The sequence below is a fragment of the Somniosus microcephalus genome, chromosome 12, assembly GCF_052327205.1.
Source record: "Somniosus microcephalus isolate GS21.2 chromosome 12, FLI_Smic_1.0, whole genome shotgun sequence".
Taxonomy (NCBI): Eukaryota; Metazoa; Chordata; class Chondrichthyes; order Squaliformes; family Somniosidae; genus Somniosus; species Somniosus microcephalus.
The window spans coordinates 11,226,843-11,245,820 of record NC_140998.1 but is presented as its reverse complement, the minus strand read 5'-3'; the positions used below and the strand labels follow the sequence as shown (position 1 = coordinate 11,245,820).

Below are 18,978 nucleotides of genomic sequence, written 5' to 3'. Positions count from 1 at the left end.
TACGGAATGTTTGCCTTTATTAGCCGTGGCATAGAATACAAGAGCAGGTGGGTTATGCTTCAACTGTATAAAACACTAGTTAGGCCTCAGCTAGAGTACTGCGTGCAGTTCTGGTCACCACGTTACAGGAAAGATGTGATTGCACTAGAGAGGGTACAGAGGAGATTTACAAGGATGTTGCCGGGAGTAGAGAATCTTAGCTATGAGGAAAGACTGGATAGGCTGGGTCTGTTTTCCTTGGAACAGGAGAGGCTGAGGGGAGACCTTATTGAGGTGTATAAAATTGAGGGGCCTAGATAAAGTGGATAGAAAGGACCTATTTCCCTTAGCAGAAGGGTCAAAAACCAGGGGGCACAGATTTAAAGTAATTGGTGGAAGGTTTAGAGGGGATTTGAGGGGAAATTTCTTCACCCAGATGGTTGTGGGGGTCTGGAACTCACTGCCTGAAAGGGCGGGAGAGGCAGAAACCCCATCACATTTAAAAAGTACTTGGATATACACTTGGGATGCTGTAACCTGCAGGGCTACGGACCGAGAGCTGGGAAGTGGGATTAGGCTGGATAGCTCTGTTGGCCAGCACGGACAGGATGGGCCAAAATGGCCTCCTTCCGTGCTTTAACTTTCTATGATTCTATAAGCTGGAATTGTTCTCCTTAGAGCAGAGAAGATTGAGAGCAGATTTGATAGAGGCGTTCAAAATCATGATGGGTCTAGACAGAGTAGAGAGAGAAACTGTTCCAATTGGTGTAAGGGTCGAGAACCAGAGGACAGATTTAAGGTGATTGGCAGAAAAATCAAAGGCGACATGAGGAAAAACTTTACGCAGCGAGTGGTTAGGATCTGGAACTCTCGCTATGGGGAAAGGGCAGGTGAGAGGGACTAGCTGAAGTGCTCTTGCCGGCATGGGCTCGACAGGCCGAATGTAACCATTCTATGTATACATATAAAAACATAAGAAATAGGGGCAGGAGTAGGCCATTTGGCCCTTCGAGCCTGCTCCGCCATTCAATGAGATCATGGCTGATCTTCTACCTCATCTCTAAGGATATGGTGTTAAGGAAGCTAAAGGGATTGAAGGTGGACAAATCCCCAGGGCCTGATAACATGCATCCTAGGGTACTGAAGGAGGTGGCCCTAGAGATAGCGGATGCACTAAGGATGATTTTTCAGAATTCATTAGACTCGGGAACAGTGCCGATGGATTGGAGGGTAGCTAACGTTACCCCACTATTCAAAAAAGGGGGGTAGGGAAAAAGCAGGTAATTACAGACCTGTAAGCCTTACATCAGTTGTGGGCAAAATGCTGGAGTCCATCATTAAGGATGAAATAGCGGAGCACTTAGCAAATGGGGACAGGATAGGACAGAGTCAACATGGATTTACAAAGGGTAAATCGTGCTTGACTAATCTATTGGAATTTTTTGAGGGAGTAACTGGTAGAATAGATGGGGGAGAGCCAGTAGATGTGGTGTACCTGGACTTCCAAAAGGCCTTCGATAAGGTCCCACATAAAAGATTAGCATGGAAAATTGAGGCTCATGGGATAAAGGGGAAAGTTTTGGCGTGGATAGGGAACTGGCTGTCAGATAGAAAACAGAGAGTTGGAATAAACGGCTCATTTTCTGAATGGCAGGCAGTAACAAGTGGGGTACCACAGGGATCTGTCCTGGGCCCCCAGCTGTTCACAATTTACATTAATGACCTGGATCAGGGAGTCGGATGCAGCATTTCCAAATTTGCAGACGACACTAAACTAGGAGGTGGGGTGGGCTCAGAGGAAGAGACCAGAAAGCTCCAGAGCGATTTGGACAGACTGGGCGATTGGGCGGATAAATGGCAGATGCACTATAATGTGGACAAGTGCGAAGTTATCCACCTTGGGTGCAGGAACGGGAGGGCAAATTATTATTTAAATGGCAATAGATTGGGAGAGGGGGAAGTACAGAGAGACCTGGGTGTTCTTGTACACCAGTCACTGAAGGCGAGCATGCAGGTGCAACAGGCGGTCAAGAAGGCAAACGGTATGCTGGCCTTCATAGCAAAAGGGTTAGAATACAGGAACAGGGATACCTTGCTGCAGCTGTACAGGGCACTGGTGAGACCACACCTCGAGTACTGTGTACAGTTTTGGTCGCCTCATCTGAGGAAGGATGTTCTTGCCATGGAGGGGGTGCAGCGGCGATTCACCAGGCTGATACCAGGAATGGCGGGAATGACCTATGAGGAGAGACTATGTAGTTTAGGGATGTACACACTGGAGTTTAGAAGATTGAGAGGGGACCTCATAGAAGTGTATAAAATTCTGACAGGTCTAGACAGACTGGATGCAGAAGGAATGTTTCCCTTGGCGGGTGAGAACAGAACTAGAGGACATAATTTAAGGATAAGGGCTAAACCATTTAGGACAGAGATGAGGGGGAATTTCTTCACTCAGAGAGTGGTGAACCTGTGGAACTCATTGCCACAGAGGGCAGTGTACGCCAGCTCATTAAATATATTTAAGAGGGAATTAGATATATTTCTACGGGCAAAAGGGGTTAAGGGTTACGGAGAGAAGGCGGGGACGGGATACTGAATTAAAGGATCAGCCATGATCTCATCGAATGGCGGAGCAGGCACGAAGGGCCGAATGGCCTACTCCTGCTCCTATCTTCTATGTATCTATGTATCTCCACTTTCCTGCACTATCCCCATATCCCTTAATATTCAAACTCAAAGACTGAGCCTCCACAGCCCTCTGGGGTAGAGAATTCCAAAGATTCACCACCCTCTTGAGTGAAGAAATTTCTCATCTCAGTCCTAAATGGCCAACCCCTTATTCTGAGACAGTGACCCTGGTTCTAGACTCCCCAGCCAGGGGAAACATCCTCCCTGCATCTACCCTGTCAAGCCCTGTAAGAATTTTGTATGTTTCAATGAGATCGCCTCTCATTCTTCTAAACTCTAGAGAATATAGGCCTAGTCTACTCAATCTCCCCTCATAGGACAATCCCCCATCCCAGGAACCAGTCTGGTGAACCTTCGTTGCACTCCCTCTATGGCAAGTATATCGATCCTTAGGTAAGGAGACCAAAACTGCACACAATACTCCAGGTGTGGTCTCACCAGGGCCCTATATAATTGCAGTAAGATGTCTTTAGTCTTATACTCAAATCCTCATGTAATAAAAGTCAACATACCATTTGCTTTCCAAAGAGGTTAGGGAAAGCCAGTGGCCAAAGAGCTCCTCCCAGAGTCGCAATGCGGATTCCGCCCACTAAGGGGCACAATGGACATGATCTTCACCGCACGTCAATTACAAGAGAAATGCAGGGAACAGCACCAACCACTGTACATGGCCTTCATTGATCTCACAAAGGCCAACCATGCGGCATTATGGAGTGTCCTCCTCAAATTCGGCTGCCCTCAAAAGTTTGTCACCATCCTCCGCCTGCTTCACGACGACATGCAAGCAGTGATCCTGACCAATGGTTCCACCACAGACCCAATTCACGTACGAACCGGGGTCAAGCAAGGCTGTGTCATCACACCAACGCTCTTCTCAATCTCCCTCGCTGCAATGCTCCATCTCACCCTCAGCAAGCTCCCCACTGGAGTGGAGCTAATTTACAGAACAAACGGGAAACTGTTCAACCTCCGCCGCCTACAGTCCAGATCCAAGGTCGTCCCATCCTCTGTCGTCAAATTACAGTATGCAGACGATGCTTGCGTCTGCGCTCACTCGGAGGTCGAACTCCAAACCATCGTCAACACCTTCACCAAAGTGTACGAGAGCATGGGCCTTACACGAAACATCCGTAAGACAAAGGTCCTCTTCCAACCTGCCCCCACCACACAGTACTGCCCCCCGATCTTCAAAATCCACGACAAGGCCTTGGACAATGTGGACCACTTTCCATACCTCGGGAGCCTACCGTCAACAAGGGCAGACGTCAGCGACGAAGTCCAACACTGCCTTCAGTGTGCCAGTGCAGCCTTCGGTCGCCTGAGGAAGGGAGTGTTTGAAGACCAGGACCTCAAACCTGGTACTAAGCTCATGGTCTACAGAGCAGCAGCAATACCCGCATTGCTGTATGCCTCAGACATGGACCATGTACAGCAGGCACCTCAAGAGCAGGCACCTGGAGAGGTACCACCAACGCTGCCTCCACAAGATCCTGCAAATCCATTGGCAGGATAGGCGCACCAACGTCAGTGTTCTTGCTCAGGCCAACATCCCCAGCATCGAAGCTTTGACCACGCTCGATCAGCTCCGATGGATGGGTCGCATTGTCCGCATGCCCGATACGAGACTCCCAAAACAAGCGCTCTACTCGGAGCTCCGGCATGGCAAGAGAGCCCCAGGTGGGCAGAGGGAACGCTTCAAGGACACCCTCAAAGCCTCCTTGAAAAAGTGTAACATCCCCACCGACACCTGGGAATCCCTGGCCCAAGACCGCACAAAGTGGAAGAGAAGCTTCCGGGAAGGCGCCGAACACCTCGAGTCTCTTCGCCGGGAGCAAGCGGAAGCCAAGCGCAGGGAACGCACGTCAACCCAAGCACCCCACCCACCCACCCCTTCAACCACCGTCTGCCCCACCTGTGACAGAGACTGTAGGTCCCACATTGGACTAATCAGTCACCTGAGAACTCATTTTTAATGTGGAAGCAAGTCATCCTCGGTTCCGAGGGACTGCCTCATCCTCGGTTCCGAGGGACTGCCTAAGATATAATTGCAGTAAGATGTCTTTACTATTATACTCAAATCCTCATGTAATAAAGGTCAACATACCATTTGCTTTCTTAATTGTTTGCTGTACCTGCATGTTATATTTCAGTGATTGTAAATGTTATAATTTACAGAGCTCACACACTCCTGTACACATTCTATAATTCACTGGGTGAGTTCACACACTCCTGTACACATTCTATAATTCAGAGAGCTCGCACATGCCTGTATACATTCTAACTCGAGAGCTCCATCTTATCGGAATACATTGTACAGTATGCTGTATAGACGCCTGTCCTTACAACAAAGGAAATTGAATCCATCAACTTACTTTGAGCAATCCCAGAGATGCTCACTCCCACATTTAAACTAAAGTGAACTGTACTCAAACCTCAAACATCGCAGCAATCCCCGGCCATTCTGCCGAGGTCAGCTTAACAGCCTTTAAAGCATCAACGGCTTCTCTGTCTCTCTAAAATTCAACTTTTCCCACAAAATCAAGCAGAGAGCATTTTAGGAGTTGTTTTTTTTAATGCATGAAAACACTCGCCAAATGATCCTTTTTGACCACTTGACTGCCATAGAAATATTGCAACCACAAAGCATCCAACTCACCAAATTTCAGTTATTCATTGAAAGATGGTTCAAAGCGTTTTTTTTTTACACCAGAGTGGAGCTCACTTACTTGCATTCCCCGGGGACTTCACACCCGCCATGGATCGAATGGCAACCCTGCTTACAAATAGCTGCAAAAAAAAAAAGAAAATCTGAAATGGTCATTCCTTTGAAGTGTCTTGGAACCGATTTGATCATATTCCCTCACATCCCAGAGGCTGATGCCCGCTTCCCTAGGATATCATGCTCAAGTGGTCATTCTTCACGCATGTTCACAGTGTGTGCCTGCAGGCTAGTTGACTACAGCCAAGCCTCATTCTGTCCTCGCCAGTGACCACCCATCAGTAATGGACACAGTATGCATGCAATTTGAGACATGACGTGTGGCGAGCGTAGCATGCTTAGGGGAGGAACAGGTGACTCTGGACCTCTGGTTCCCCAGCTCTCGACCACTGGGGGTTTTCCTCACCTCATGTCTGGGTCTGCTGTAGACTAATCGATAGATTGATTGCTGTGATTAGTCAACAACTCCATCATCGTTGTACCAGGCAACTCCCAGGACCTTGTTTTTATTCATCTAGCAATTCCTATGTTCCTATGAAGAAGAGCTTGAGCCCCAACTAAAAATCCCCTCCTTTGCGACAGACACCAAACACAACCATTGCAACCCTCACGTCAGCACAAAACAGCAAACTTAACACCGACCAGAGATCAGGAATGGAATTTGACTCCTATATAACGGGGTTTGCTTTGCCCCACACTGGTGGTGGTTTTAATACAGCATTGATTGCAAGTCTCCATTAAGAAGCTTAAGTAATGCAACATATTGCTCTGAAGTTGCATGATCTTCATTTTAATGCAATCCATTGTACAGCCAAATTATAGAATATTATAGCACAGAAGGCCACCATTCAGCCTATCGTGCCTGTGACAGCTTTTTGAAAGAGCTATCCACTTAGTCCCACCCACCCCCACAGCTCTGTAAATTTTTCCTTTAAGTATTCATCCAATTCCCTTTTGAAAGTTACTATTGAATCTGCTTTCAGGCAGTACATTCCAGATCACAACTATCTCTAACCTCCTCCAGCCCTACAACCCTCCGAGACCTCTGCGCTCCTCCAATTCGGTTCTCTTGCCTATCCCTGATTTTAGTCACCACACCATTGGCGGCCGTGCCTTCAGCCATCTAGGCCCCAAGCTCTGGAATTCCCTCCCTGAACACCTCTGCGCCTCTCCTCCAAGATGCTCCCTAAAACCAAGATGCTCCTTAAAACCTACCTTTCTGACCATCTGCACTAATATTTCCTTATATAGCTCGGTGTCAAATTTTGTTTGATAACACTCCTGTGAAGTACCTTGGGACATTATACTACGTTAGAGGGCACTATATAAATGCATGCTTATGTTGCAAAAAAAAATTCTCCTCTCGCCTCCGGTTCTTTTACCGATTATCTTAAGTCTGTCCTCTGGTGACCAGCCCTCCTGCCACTGGAAACAGTTTCTCCTTATTTACTCTGACCAAAAACCCTCAATTTTGAATGACTATTAAAGCTCCTCTTAACCTTCTCTGCTCTAAGGAGAACCCCAGCTTTTCCAGTCTCTCCAGGTAACTGAAGTCCCTCATCCCTGGCATCAGTCTGGTAAATCTCCTCTGCACCCTCTGAGGCCTTGTATTGCAAATGGATAGTTTCCACAAATAGGGGCAGAGATTCAAGCTTGCAATTTGCTACTCCCATTTGGCTTGAGCCACACAGGGAACTTCTTACCTTTGGTACAGCCGCTCGCCATCCAGCCCTCCATACAGAGCTTGTTCCCGTTCTGGTCGCAAATGTAGTGGCCGAAGAAGTCATCGCGCGGGCGGCAGAGCTTGTTGCAGCCTGTGCCGTAGTAATGCTCTTCGCACTTCACACGGATCCTGTACTCGAAGTGAGCCACAGGCCCGTTATGCTGCAGGGTCATCCATCGGCCACCGGGGTTGATCATTCCCGTGTGAGCAGCTCGCTCGATGAGTTGTCCTTCACCTAAAACGAGGGGAAGAAAGCATTGACTATATCAAAGTGTATTATATATAGAGGACAAGGCAGCATATTGGGACCAACATGCTCAAGGGACAAGGGGGAAAGAGGGGTAATAATGCACTCGAGCCAATTCCATTTATCATTGTCCAAAACACTGATCCTCTTCATTCATCTCCTCAAACTGCTCCCACCACCACCCTATATTATATTATATATGTAGGAATCAGAACATTACAGCATTTCGTAACATTCCACCAATCCTCTTCAGAGGGTGCAGACTCCAGATAGCGGTATGCTTACAATCCCTGGTAGGAACAGGAATAGGCCATTCAGACCCTCGAGCCTCCTCAGTCATTCAATTACATCCTGGCTGATCTGTACTTCAACTCCATTTACCCGCCTTTGTTCCATATTCCTGGATACCTTTACATGAAACGTTGAAACATACGAGATTCTGAGGGGAATTGACAGGGTAGACGCGGAGAGGTTGTTTCCCCTGGCTGGAGCATCTAGAACTAGGGGGCATAGTCTCAGGATAAGGGGTCGGCCATTTAAGACCAAGATGAGGAGGAATTTCTTCACTCAATGTTGTGAATCTTTGGAATTCTCTGCCCCAGAGGGCTGTGGATGCTGAGTCGTTGAGGCGGAGATCAATAGATTGTTGGACTCGAGGGATATGGAGATCGGGTGGGAAAGTGGAGTGGAGGTCGAAGATCAGCCTTGATCTTATTGAATCGCGGAACAGGCTTGAAGGGCTGTACAGCCTACTTCTGTTCCTATTTCTTGTTATGTTATGACAAAAATAGATCGATCCCAGTCTTGAACTCTCTAACTGACCCCCAACATCCACAGCCTTTTGAGAGAGAGCTTTGAATTTATACTACCCTTCGAGTGGAAAAAGTGCTTCCTGATTTCACTCCCGAATGGTCTGGTTCAAATTTCTTCTTAGGCAGTCCCTCTGAACCGAGGATGACTTGCTTCCACATTAAAAATGAGTTCCCAGGTGACTGACGAGTCCAATGCGGGACCTACAGTCTCTGTCACAAGTGGGGCAGACAGTGGTTGAAGGGGCGGGTGGGTGGGGTGCTTGGGTTGACGTGCACTCCTTGCGCTTGGCTTCCGCTTGCTCCTGGCAGAGACTCGAGGTGTTCAGCGTCTTCCCGGATGCTGCTCCTCCACGTTGTGCGGTCTTGGGCCAGGGATTCCCAGGTGTCGGTGGGGATGTTACACTTTTTCCAAGGAGGCTTTGAGGGTGTCCTTGAAGCGTTTCCACTGCCCACCTGGGGCTCTCTTGCCGTGCCAGAGCTCCGAGTAGAGCGCTTGTTTTGGGAGTCTCGTATCGGGCATGCGGATAATGTGACCCGTCCATCGGAGCTGATCGAGCGTCGTCAAAGCTTCGATGCTGGGGATGTTGGCCTGAGCGAGAACACAAGACGTTGGTGCGCCTATCCTGCCAATGAATTTGCAGGATGTTGCGAAGGCAGCGTTGGTGGTACCTCTCCAGTGCTTTGAGGTGCCTGCTGTACATGGTCCATGTCTGAGGCATACAGCAGGGCGGGTATCACTGCTGCTCTGTAGACCATGAGCTTAGTGCCGGGTTTGAGGTCCTGGTCTTCAAACACACTCTTCCTCAGGCGACCGAAGGCTGCACTGGCATACTGAAGGTGGTGTTGGACTTAGTCATTGACGTCTGCCCTTGTTGACAGTAGGCTCCAGAGGTATGGAAAGTGGTCCACGTTGTCCAAGGCCTTGTCGTGGATTTTGATGATCGGGGGGCAGCACTGTGTGGCGGGGGCAGGTTGGTAGAGGACCTTTGTCTTACGGATGTTTCGTGTAAGGCCCATGCTCTCGTACACTTCGGTGAAGGTGTTGACGATGGTTTGGAGTTCGACCTCCCGAGTGAGCGCAAACGCGAGCATCGTCTGCATACTGTAATTCGACGACAGAGGATGGGACGACCTTGGATCTGGACTGGAGGAGACGGAGGTTGAACAGTTTCCCGTTTGTTCTGTAAATTAGCTCCACTCCAGTGGGGAGCTTACTGAGGGCGAGATGGAGCATTGCAGCAAGGAAGATTGAGAAGAGCGTTGGTGCGATGACACAGCCTTGCTTGACCCCGGTTCGTACGTGAATTGGGTCTGTGGTGGAACCGTTGGTCAGGATCATAGCTTGCATGTCGTCATGAAGCAGACAGAGGATGGTGACAAACTTGAGGGCAGCCGAATTTGAGGAGGACATTCCATAATCTCGCGGTTGACGATGTCGAAGGCCTTTGTGAGATCAACGGCGGCCATGTACAGCAGTTGGTGCGGTTCCCTGCATTTCTCTTGTAATTGACGTGCGGTGACGATCACGTCCATTGTGCCCCTTAGTGGGCGGAATCTGCATTGCGACTCTGGGAGAAGGCGATTGAGGAGGATTCTTGATGACTTTCCCTGTGGCAGACAGCAGTGAAACTCCTCTGTAATTACTGCAATCGGACTTGTCACTTTTCTTGAAGATGGTCACAATTATGACGTCCGAGATCCCCTGGCATGCTCTCCTCCTTCCAGATAAGAGAAATTAGTTCATGAATTCGCACCAGTAGTGCTTCGCCGGGGATCCCATCTGCTCCCGAGGCCTTGTTCTTCAGTTGTCGGATGGTTTTTCAACCTCATGCTGGGCTGGGGTTGTGCTGAGATGATGGCGGGTAGCATGCTGCGGGATGGAGTTGAGGACACTCGCGAAAACAGAGTTTCGGTTAAGGAGATCTTCTTCCAGCAGGCACTGACTGCCTCGCTGTCCTTGATGAGTACCTCTGTTCTTGGCCAGCAGTGGGGTAGGACCTTGGGTCGTAGATGGTCTTGACTGCGCTAAAGAATCCACGCACGTCGTGGTTGTCAGCTAGCTGCTGGATATCCTGCGCTTTCTCCACCCACCATCTGTTCTTTAGGTCACGTGTTTGTTGTTGGACCTCGGCCTTCAGGCGTCTGTAGAGCTGCTTTCTTGCTCTCGAGTTGTGTTGCGGTTTCCAGATCAGGAATGCCTTGCGCTTGCGGCTTATTAGCTCCTGGATCTCCTGGTCGTTCTCGTCGAACCAGTCTTGGTGTTTCCTGGTTGAGTGACCGAGTGTCTCTTCACAGATGCTGATTATGGAGGCCTCGAGTGCAGACCAGGCGCTGTGGGCACTAACTCTGCATCACTGAGTAGTCAGGTTGTTTGTGAGGCACAGGCTGAATAGGGCCTTCTTAGCAGGGTCTGAGTGCTCTGGCGTTGATTTTCCTGCGGCATGGTTTCTGTTGCCGCCGCTGTTTTGGGGCTACATTGATGGAGATGACAACATCCACAGCCTTTTGGGAGAGAGCTTTGAATTTATGCTACCCTTTGAGTGAAAGAGTGCTTCCTGATTTCACTCCTGAATGGTCTGGTTCAAATTTCACTCAGTGGTAGCACTCTCGCCTTGGAGTCTGGGTTCAAGCCCCACCCCAGAGACTTGAGCTCATAATCTAGGCTGATATGCCAGTGCAGTACTGAGGGAGTGTTGCAATGTCAGAGGTGCTATCTTTTAGATGAGACATTAAACAGAGGCCCCATCGTCCCACTCAGGTGGATGTAAAAGTTCGCGCGGCACTATTCAAAGAGGAGCAGGGGAGTTCTCCCCAGTGTCCCGGCCAACATTTATTCCCTCAACCAACATCACCAAAACAGATTACTGTATCTGATTATTACATCTGTTTGAGGGAACTAGTTGTGTGCAAATTGGGTGCCACATTTCAGTAATTATTGACTGTAAAGCACTTTGGGATGTCCTGAGGTGGCGATAGGAATTACATCAAATTTACAGCACAGAAACAGGCCAATCGGACAACATGCCGGTGTTTGTGCTCCACCCTTTGCCTAATTCTCCAACAGCATAACCCTCTATCCCTTTCTCCCTCATGTGTTTATCTAGTTTCCCCTTAAATGCCTCTACTATTCGCCTCAACCACTCCCTGTGGTAGCGAGTTCCACATTCTCACCACTCTCTGGGTAAAGAAGTTTCTCCTGAATTCCCTATTGGATTTATTAGTGACTATCTTATATTGATGGCCCCTAGTTCTGGTCTTCCCCACAAGTGGAAACATCTTATCTACATCTATCAAACATAATATAAATGCAAGTCTCTCCTCTCCTCTTCTCTTTGTTTAAGCTACATCTCCGTGCTGCTCAGCATGATGCACGATCAGTGCCAGCAGCTCTTGCCTTTCATTATATACTATACAGGAAATACATTAACTTTTACTCCTCTATGGAATGACCCATTATTCCTGTACAGTCGAACAGCTAGAAGAGGCTCCAATCTCAATTCGGTGGGCAGTGCAGAGCAGGGAGATCCCAGCTTCAATATCCATCCTGTGCCAAATGAACCACTCTCAACCCACGTGGAGGAGATACCATCAGCCTCAGGGAGAGAAGGGGGGGGGGGGGGAAATCCAGCCAGTCTCCCTTCAGGAACTAAGATTGCCAGTCCTGAGCACGCTCAGGTGAGCCCTGCACGCTCATATGTATCGAACGAGGATAGCATCAGGTTGAATAGCAACACTCCTGCCCAGGTTCACTTGAGTGAAGGGCCAGAGGGTGCCCGGTGCAGCAGGAATCGCAACTTGGGAGAGGAGGAATGAAGAAATTATTAAAAATAAAAACACAGGAGAACAAAAAAAAAAACAACCATTCTTCTCATCACCTCAGTGCTCAAAATCTAGGCCCGCGAGTGTTAACCTTGCACAGATTAAGGGAGTAGCTGGAGACTGCACAGTTTGATAACCACACATTGTTTTTGAGTTTCCCTACAAACTTTCCAGGAAGTTCTGCCGAGAGGTTTTTTTTTTTTTCCAGCCAGAACGGAAATATTAAGGAATCCCGAAACAAAACAAATATCGGGGCTCGTAATTTTCTCGAGACAGCCGGGCTCACCACACCCGCCCAGCACCAGAGAGCAAATGAGACAGATTGAAGAGTCGCACATTTCAGCTGTTGTGTGCCATTAACAGGGCAGACATTGAAATACACAATGCATTTCCGCATTCCTTCCCTTCGTCTCCCACTTCCCACACAGGCGAGACCGGTTACATTAAAATGTTGACAAAGGGGTGAACTTCTGCTGTTTGCCGTGCAGTGTTGGGTCAATGTGGTTATGTCAAACAATATTCATTCGTGGCTCAGTGGGTCGCACTCTTGCCTCAAGTCAGAAGGTTTTGGGTTCAAGCCCCACTCCAGAGACTCGAGCACAAAATCGATGCTGACACTTCCAGTGCAGTACTGAGGGAGTGCTGCACTGTCAGAGGTGCAGTCTTTTGGATGAGATGTTAAACCGAGGCCCTGTCTGCCCCCTCGGGTGGGCATAAAAGATCCCACATTAATATTTCGAGGAGCATTCATCTCATTGCATTACATAGAATTTACAGCACAGAAACAGGCCATTCGACACAAGTGGTCTATGCCTGTATTTATGCTCCACACGAGCCTCCTCCCATCCTACCTCATCTCACTAACAGCATATCCTTCTATTCCTTTCTCCCTTGTGTTTATCTAGCTTCCCTCTAAATGCATCTGTGCTATTCACTTCAACCACTCCATGAGGTAGCGAGTTCCACATTCTAACCAACTCGGTGAAGAGTTGCTGTTTGTAGGATCTAGCCGTGCGTAATTTGGCTGCTGCGTTTCCAAATTACAACACTAACTACACCTCAAAAGTACTTGATTGGCAGTAAAGTGCTTTGGGACATCCGGAGGTCCTGAAAGGCACTACAGAAATGCAAGTTCTTAGTTTTGTATCGACCAGTTTCTATGCTTAGCCCATGCAGAGATAGCTGACGCCAGGCATGACAATCCATCTCAGCACTCCCAAGGGGAGCGGGGAAAGACGAGCCAAAAACTGTTCTTGCTCTCAAATGCTTTCCAGTAGAAAGTCAGCACGTGTGGATATCAAATGACAACTGGATTGGACTCAGCGGTGATGTGAACAGGTGAATAGGAACACACAACAAAGTAAAGCTCGGAACAAGGCCATTCCTCCCATAAAGCCTTCTTGCATGATTGCCTCAATCATGGGTCTCCTCCCCATCACCCAAAGATCTTTAAATACGGTAATTCGCAAAAGAACCAGAGGGGAGATGAGAATAATTAAAAAAAAATTATAAACGTAGCAAGTTATGATCTGGAATGCACTGCTTGAACGGTGGTGGATTCAGATTCCATAGTAACTTTCAAAAGGGAATTGGATAAATACTTGAAAAGGAGGAATTTGCAAGGCTATGGGGAATAGCAGGGGGAGTGGGACTGATTGGATAGCTCATGCAACAAGCATGGGCTGAATGGCCTCCTTCCGTGCTGCAAGATAAATCCCACATGAATTAAAGAGATCTATTAATATCGCTATAACCGTTGAGCCCTTTTTTGCTGAGTACTAACCTAGCTCCTTTTTAATAGCAGTAGCTGACCCAGAATTAAATTGGGTCATTTAGATGAGGTATTTGACAGCTGGTGCCATGGAACTGGAGTCCAGCACAAAGTCATCACCTAAAAGGAGCGAGGGTCAGGGAAAAGATCCCGCTTTCTAGCGTCGTGCGACAATGATCAAAACTATGGTCAGTGCTTCTCTGAACTTCCATTTATTGTTCCTTTCCAAGCTCCAAACAGGCCATCCTTGAAGAACACCCTCCTCCTTACATCCATTGAAATCAAGACTCATTACAACATCTCTTCTTTAATTCATTCTTTCATAGGATCCCAGAACTGGGCAACTCCTCATTTCCCTTTCTTCTCTTCCTCCTACAAGACAGCAATACTTGATTGATTTTAAAGCCCTAGATTGGCCTCACCTGCCCACTACTTTTCCATCGAGGTCATCATCGCTACTCTTAAGAACATAAGAAATAGGAGCAGGAGTAGGCCAATCGGCCCCTCGAGCCTGCTCCGCCATTCAATAAGATCATGGCTGATCTGATCCTAACCGCCAATCCACTATCACAGAACCATCTCCTGAATCTAACAGAATTAGACACACGAAATAGGAGCAGGATCAGGCTACACGGCCCCAGGGCCCGCTCCGCTACCCACAGGGCCATGACCGATCCGAACCTAGACGCATGTCCAAATTCCTGCCCGCTCCCCGTAACCCTTAATTCCCTTTACTTCTAGGAAACTGTCTATTTCTGTTTTAAATTTATGTAATGATGTAGCTTCTACAGCTTTTTGGGGCAGCATATTCCATGGACCTACCACCCTCTGAGTGAAGTAGTTCCTCCTCATCTCAGTTTTGAAAGAGCAGCCCCTTATTCTAAGACTATGCCCCCTAGTTCTAGTTTCACCCATCATCGGGAACATCTTCCCCGCATCCACCCGATCCAACCCCTTCACAATCTTCTTCAAAATAGTGCCATGGGATCTATTACATCCACCTGAGGGGGCAGACGGGTCATCAGATTAACGGCTCATTCGAAAGGCAGCACCTCCAACAGTGCAGCACACTCAGTGTACTGGTCAGGGAACATCAGCCTAGATTATGTACTGCCCTGCCTGGTGTTTCTCCAAAAAGAGTGGCAGGCTTTTCTTTCTTTCTTTGAAAGCTCATCTGTTCCAGGGCTTCCACCAAAGCAAAGGCCAGGGATTCCCTAACCACCATTAAGGTTATAATGAGCCAGTCAACACCCAGCCACCACCCTGCCACAAGCTAACAATTCAGCACCTTATTTGCATCTAGTTGTATTTAGACTCTAGTAAAGATCCAAAGCTCAATGCCGCTGCCTCCGTACTGGATCGGAAGGTTGTCTCAGTAGGTCTTTCGGATCCTTCAAGTGAAGCGTGTAATGCCTGCAGCTACCTCATCCAGCAAGATGATTCAACTTCATTTGACTCAATGAAAATTATAGGTTCTGAAGTCCACAAAGAATAGTTTTTGAAAGGCACTTTCTGCAATCTGTCAGAGCTTGCATACACAATTAGTCCAATAGTAGGCATTCCTGGACAATATGCACAAGACAAAAGGGTGATCTTTCTCTCTAGCTCTTGCACACTCTCCCGCACTACATCACTTCCAGGCAAGAAAAACGGGGCAATAAACTTGAATTCAACACATTCCACCCCAGACTTCAAAAACTCCTCTTCCCTTCACCCTTACAATCTACAGGATTTTAAAACCCCACCTCACCGCACCACTACTTTCTGATCGATCTCTTCTCCTCCCCCCTCTTTTCAACTAGCAGTGATGTAGTACACTATGGATCTTCGCACCACACCCACCCCCCACTTAGCTTTCTCAATTTCTGTTTTTATATAAAGAGGCAATATTGAAGAAAAATAGATTGTGGCCCAGAAGTTCGGGTCCCAACGTGTGAGTACGCACTGGGTACTCATGCGTAGGCCCAACGAACGTGCCGGTTTCGTGCATGCACTGCGCATGCGCAGGAAACCAGCACTTCCGTTCCCTTGAAAGAAGGGGTTGACAGGTGGAACGCGTGCGGAGAGGCAGCGCGTGCGCATCAAACTTACATTTTTTTCCCCAGGTTTTTCCGGGAGGGTGTCTCCAGGAGTTACACTTTTTTTTAAAAAGGCGCAAGGCCTGCTTTTAACAAGGTAAGTGGTGAATTAATTAAAATGAAAACATTTTTTCCACAGGTTTATTATTTTTTAATACTTTAAAGAAAGGTAAGTTTATTTTTAGCCCTGTAAGAAAATGTAATTAATTCTCTCAAAAATTTAAATGCATTCCCTGCTACCATTGGCTCCCCATGGCCCACGTGATCCCAGGGGACGCATCGAACTAACTGCGCCCCTGGGATACGCAAGCACTGCGCGCCAGCAGCTGGAGCAGGCCCAGGATCGGAATCCCACGCGGGCCCACAGCACAACGGCCGGCGCGCTAGGTAAGTGCAGGTCGGGGGCTTGCACCCGCGGGAAGCCTCCAACCTGAATTTCTGGGCCTGTGCGTCATTCAAACATATTCCAGTACAACACTAAATCTAGGAGATGGCCAATTCAGTTTGCAATTCAACGCATTGCAAATTAAGCCAAATGAAATCGGTCTCCAGTGTTGTCGGATCTACCAATGCAGAGGCATCACTGCATCCCACTGTATATAAACGGGAGCACCCTCGATATACAAATCTAAAACATCTTACTGGACAGATTACCATGGGGGAAATCAGCAGATGGATCATCTTCCGTCTCCAACAAGTTAATCAATCCATCCCAATAAAAAACACAGGGATAGAATAGACTTTTCTCCCCAAACCAGGTTCATAAATGGACACAAACCAATTTCATTTGGGAAGAGTGTAAAAGCAGAGTTTGAACTGGTAGTGAATGAAGGGACATTAAGCATAATACAGGATTTCAATTCAACATCACAAACGGATTTTTTTGTTGTTAACCAAGTGTATTGTTTACGGTGGAAGGCAGTCACACGCTCCCTGAAGGAGCCCGGGTCCAGTGCCGTCGTAGTGCTTGGAGCAACCTGAACTATGGAGGGATAATGCCAGCCCATAGCTGCCACTTATTCCCATTCACTCCTGGTGGTACACGGGTACAAGGGCATCAAGCGAGAACATTTCCCCGCCCCACACCACCTCACTCGATTCAAACAGCTGCCAACATACCCGGATAGCAGCCATTTGGGGGTGCCTGGTGTCTGTGGAACCATAACGGGAGAACAGGGAAGGGGATGATCGCACAGAAACAGGCCATTCAGCCCAACAGGTTTATGCTCCACACAAGATTCCTCCCACCCTACTTCATCTCACCCTATCGGCATATTTAATATTCAGGTAACGTTGGAGTGTATTTTTCACTAACACAAGCTAAATGTAATTTTTAAAAATATTAATTTTCCAAAGTACCTTTTCCAAAACATCGAGGTTTTAATAGTAATAAAGTCATTTCTAAATATAAATTTGTAAGATAAAAACCCTCCTGTCTGATATATAAGAAGAATACGGGGAGTATATGTCCAGAATGGCAGCTGCCTATGTAAACTTGTCACGCTGCAATCACACCCTCCCACCAGTGGAGCCAATGTCCCCACTCCTCCATCACCATCCCTGGGTATGTCCTGTCCCACCGGCAGGACAGACCCACCAGGGGTGGCGGCACAGTGGTATACAGTCGGGAAGGAGTGGCCCTGGGAGCCCTCAACATTGACTCTGGACCCCATGAAGTCTCATGGCTTCACGTCAAGCATGGGCAAGGAAACCTCCTGCTGATTACCACCTACCGCCCTCCCTCAGCTGATGAATCAGTACTCCTCCATGTTGAACACCACTTGGAAGAAGCACTGAGAGTAGCAAGGGCACAGAATGTACTCTGGGTGGGGGACTTCACTGTCCATCACCAAGAGTGGCTCGGTAGCACCACTACTGACCGAGCTGGCAGAGTCCTGAAGGACATAACTGCCAGTCTGGGCCTACAACAGGTGGTGAGTGAACCAACACGAGGGAAAAAACTACTTGACCTCGTCCTCACTAATCTACCTGTCGCAGATGCATCTGTCCATGACAGTACTGGTAGCAGTGACCACCGCACATTGTGGAGACGAAGTCCCATTTTCACACCAAGGACACCCTCCATCGTGTTGTGTGGCACTACCACCGTGCTAAATGGGATAGATTCAGAACAGATCTAGCAGCTCAAAACTGGGCATCCATGAGACGCTGTGGGCCATCAGCAGCAGCAGAATTGTATTCCACCACAATCTGTAACCTCATGGCCCGGCATATCCCTCACTCTACCATTACCATCAAGTCAGGGGACCAACCCTGGTTCAACAAGGAGTGAAGAGGAGCATGCCAGGAGCAGCACCAGGCATACCTAAAAACAAGGTGCCAACCTGGGGAAGCTGCAACACAGGGCTACATGCATGCTAAACAGCAGAAGCAGCATGCTATACAGAGGGCTAAGTGATCCTACAATCAACAGATCAGATCAAAGCTCTGCAGTCCTGCCACATCCAGTCGTGAATGGTGGTGGACTATTAAACTAACGGGAGGAAGAGGCTGCATGAATATCCCCATCCTCAATGATGGTAGAACCCAGCAGGTGAGTGCAAAAGACAAGGCTGAAGCGTTTGCAACCATCTTCAGCCAGAAGTGCCGAGTGGGTGATCCATATCAGCCTACTCCCGAGGTCCCCATCATCACAGAAGCCAGTCTGCAGCCAATTCGATTCACTCCATGTGATATGGGCCCCAACATCATCCCGGCTATCGTGCTGAAGGCTTGTGCTCCAGAACTAGCCGCGCCTCTAGCCAAGCTGTTCCAGTACAGCTACAACACTGACATCTATCCGACAATGTGGAAAACTGCCCAGGTATGTCCTGTCCACAAAAAGCAGGACAAATCAAACCCTGCCAATTACCACCCCATCAGTCTGCTATCAATCATCAGCAAAGTGATGGAAGGTGTCATCGACAGTGCCATCAAGCAGCACTTCACAACCAATAACCTGCTCACTGATGCCCAGTTTGGGTTCCGCCAAAACCACTTGGCTCCCGACCTCATTACAGCCTTGGTCCAAACATGGACAAAGGAGCTGAATTCCAGAGCCGAGGTGAGTGACTGCCCTTGACATCAAAGCAGCATTTGACCAAGTGTGGCATCAAGGAGCCCTAGTAAAACTGAAGTCAAT

At 48.2% G+C, this 18,978-nt stretch overlaps 1 protein-coding gene across 1 annotated transcript in view; it reads right to left on the bottom strand.

The window, feature by feature from the left end:
* Positions 1 to 18,978, bottom strand: part of jag2b (jagged canonical Notch ligand 2b) — a 224,705-nt gene that overhangs the window by 111,970 nt on the left and 93,757 nt on the right. Inside the window, 2 exon segments of the mRNA XM_086004168.1 lie at positions 5,394 to 5,454; positions 7,090 to 7,344. Of these exon segments, the coding sequence (XP_085860294.1) occupies positions 5,394 to 5,454; positions 7,090 to 7,344 (316 nt within the window).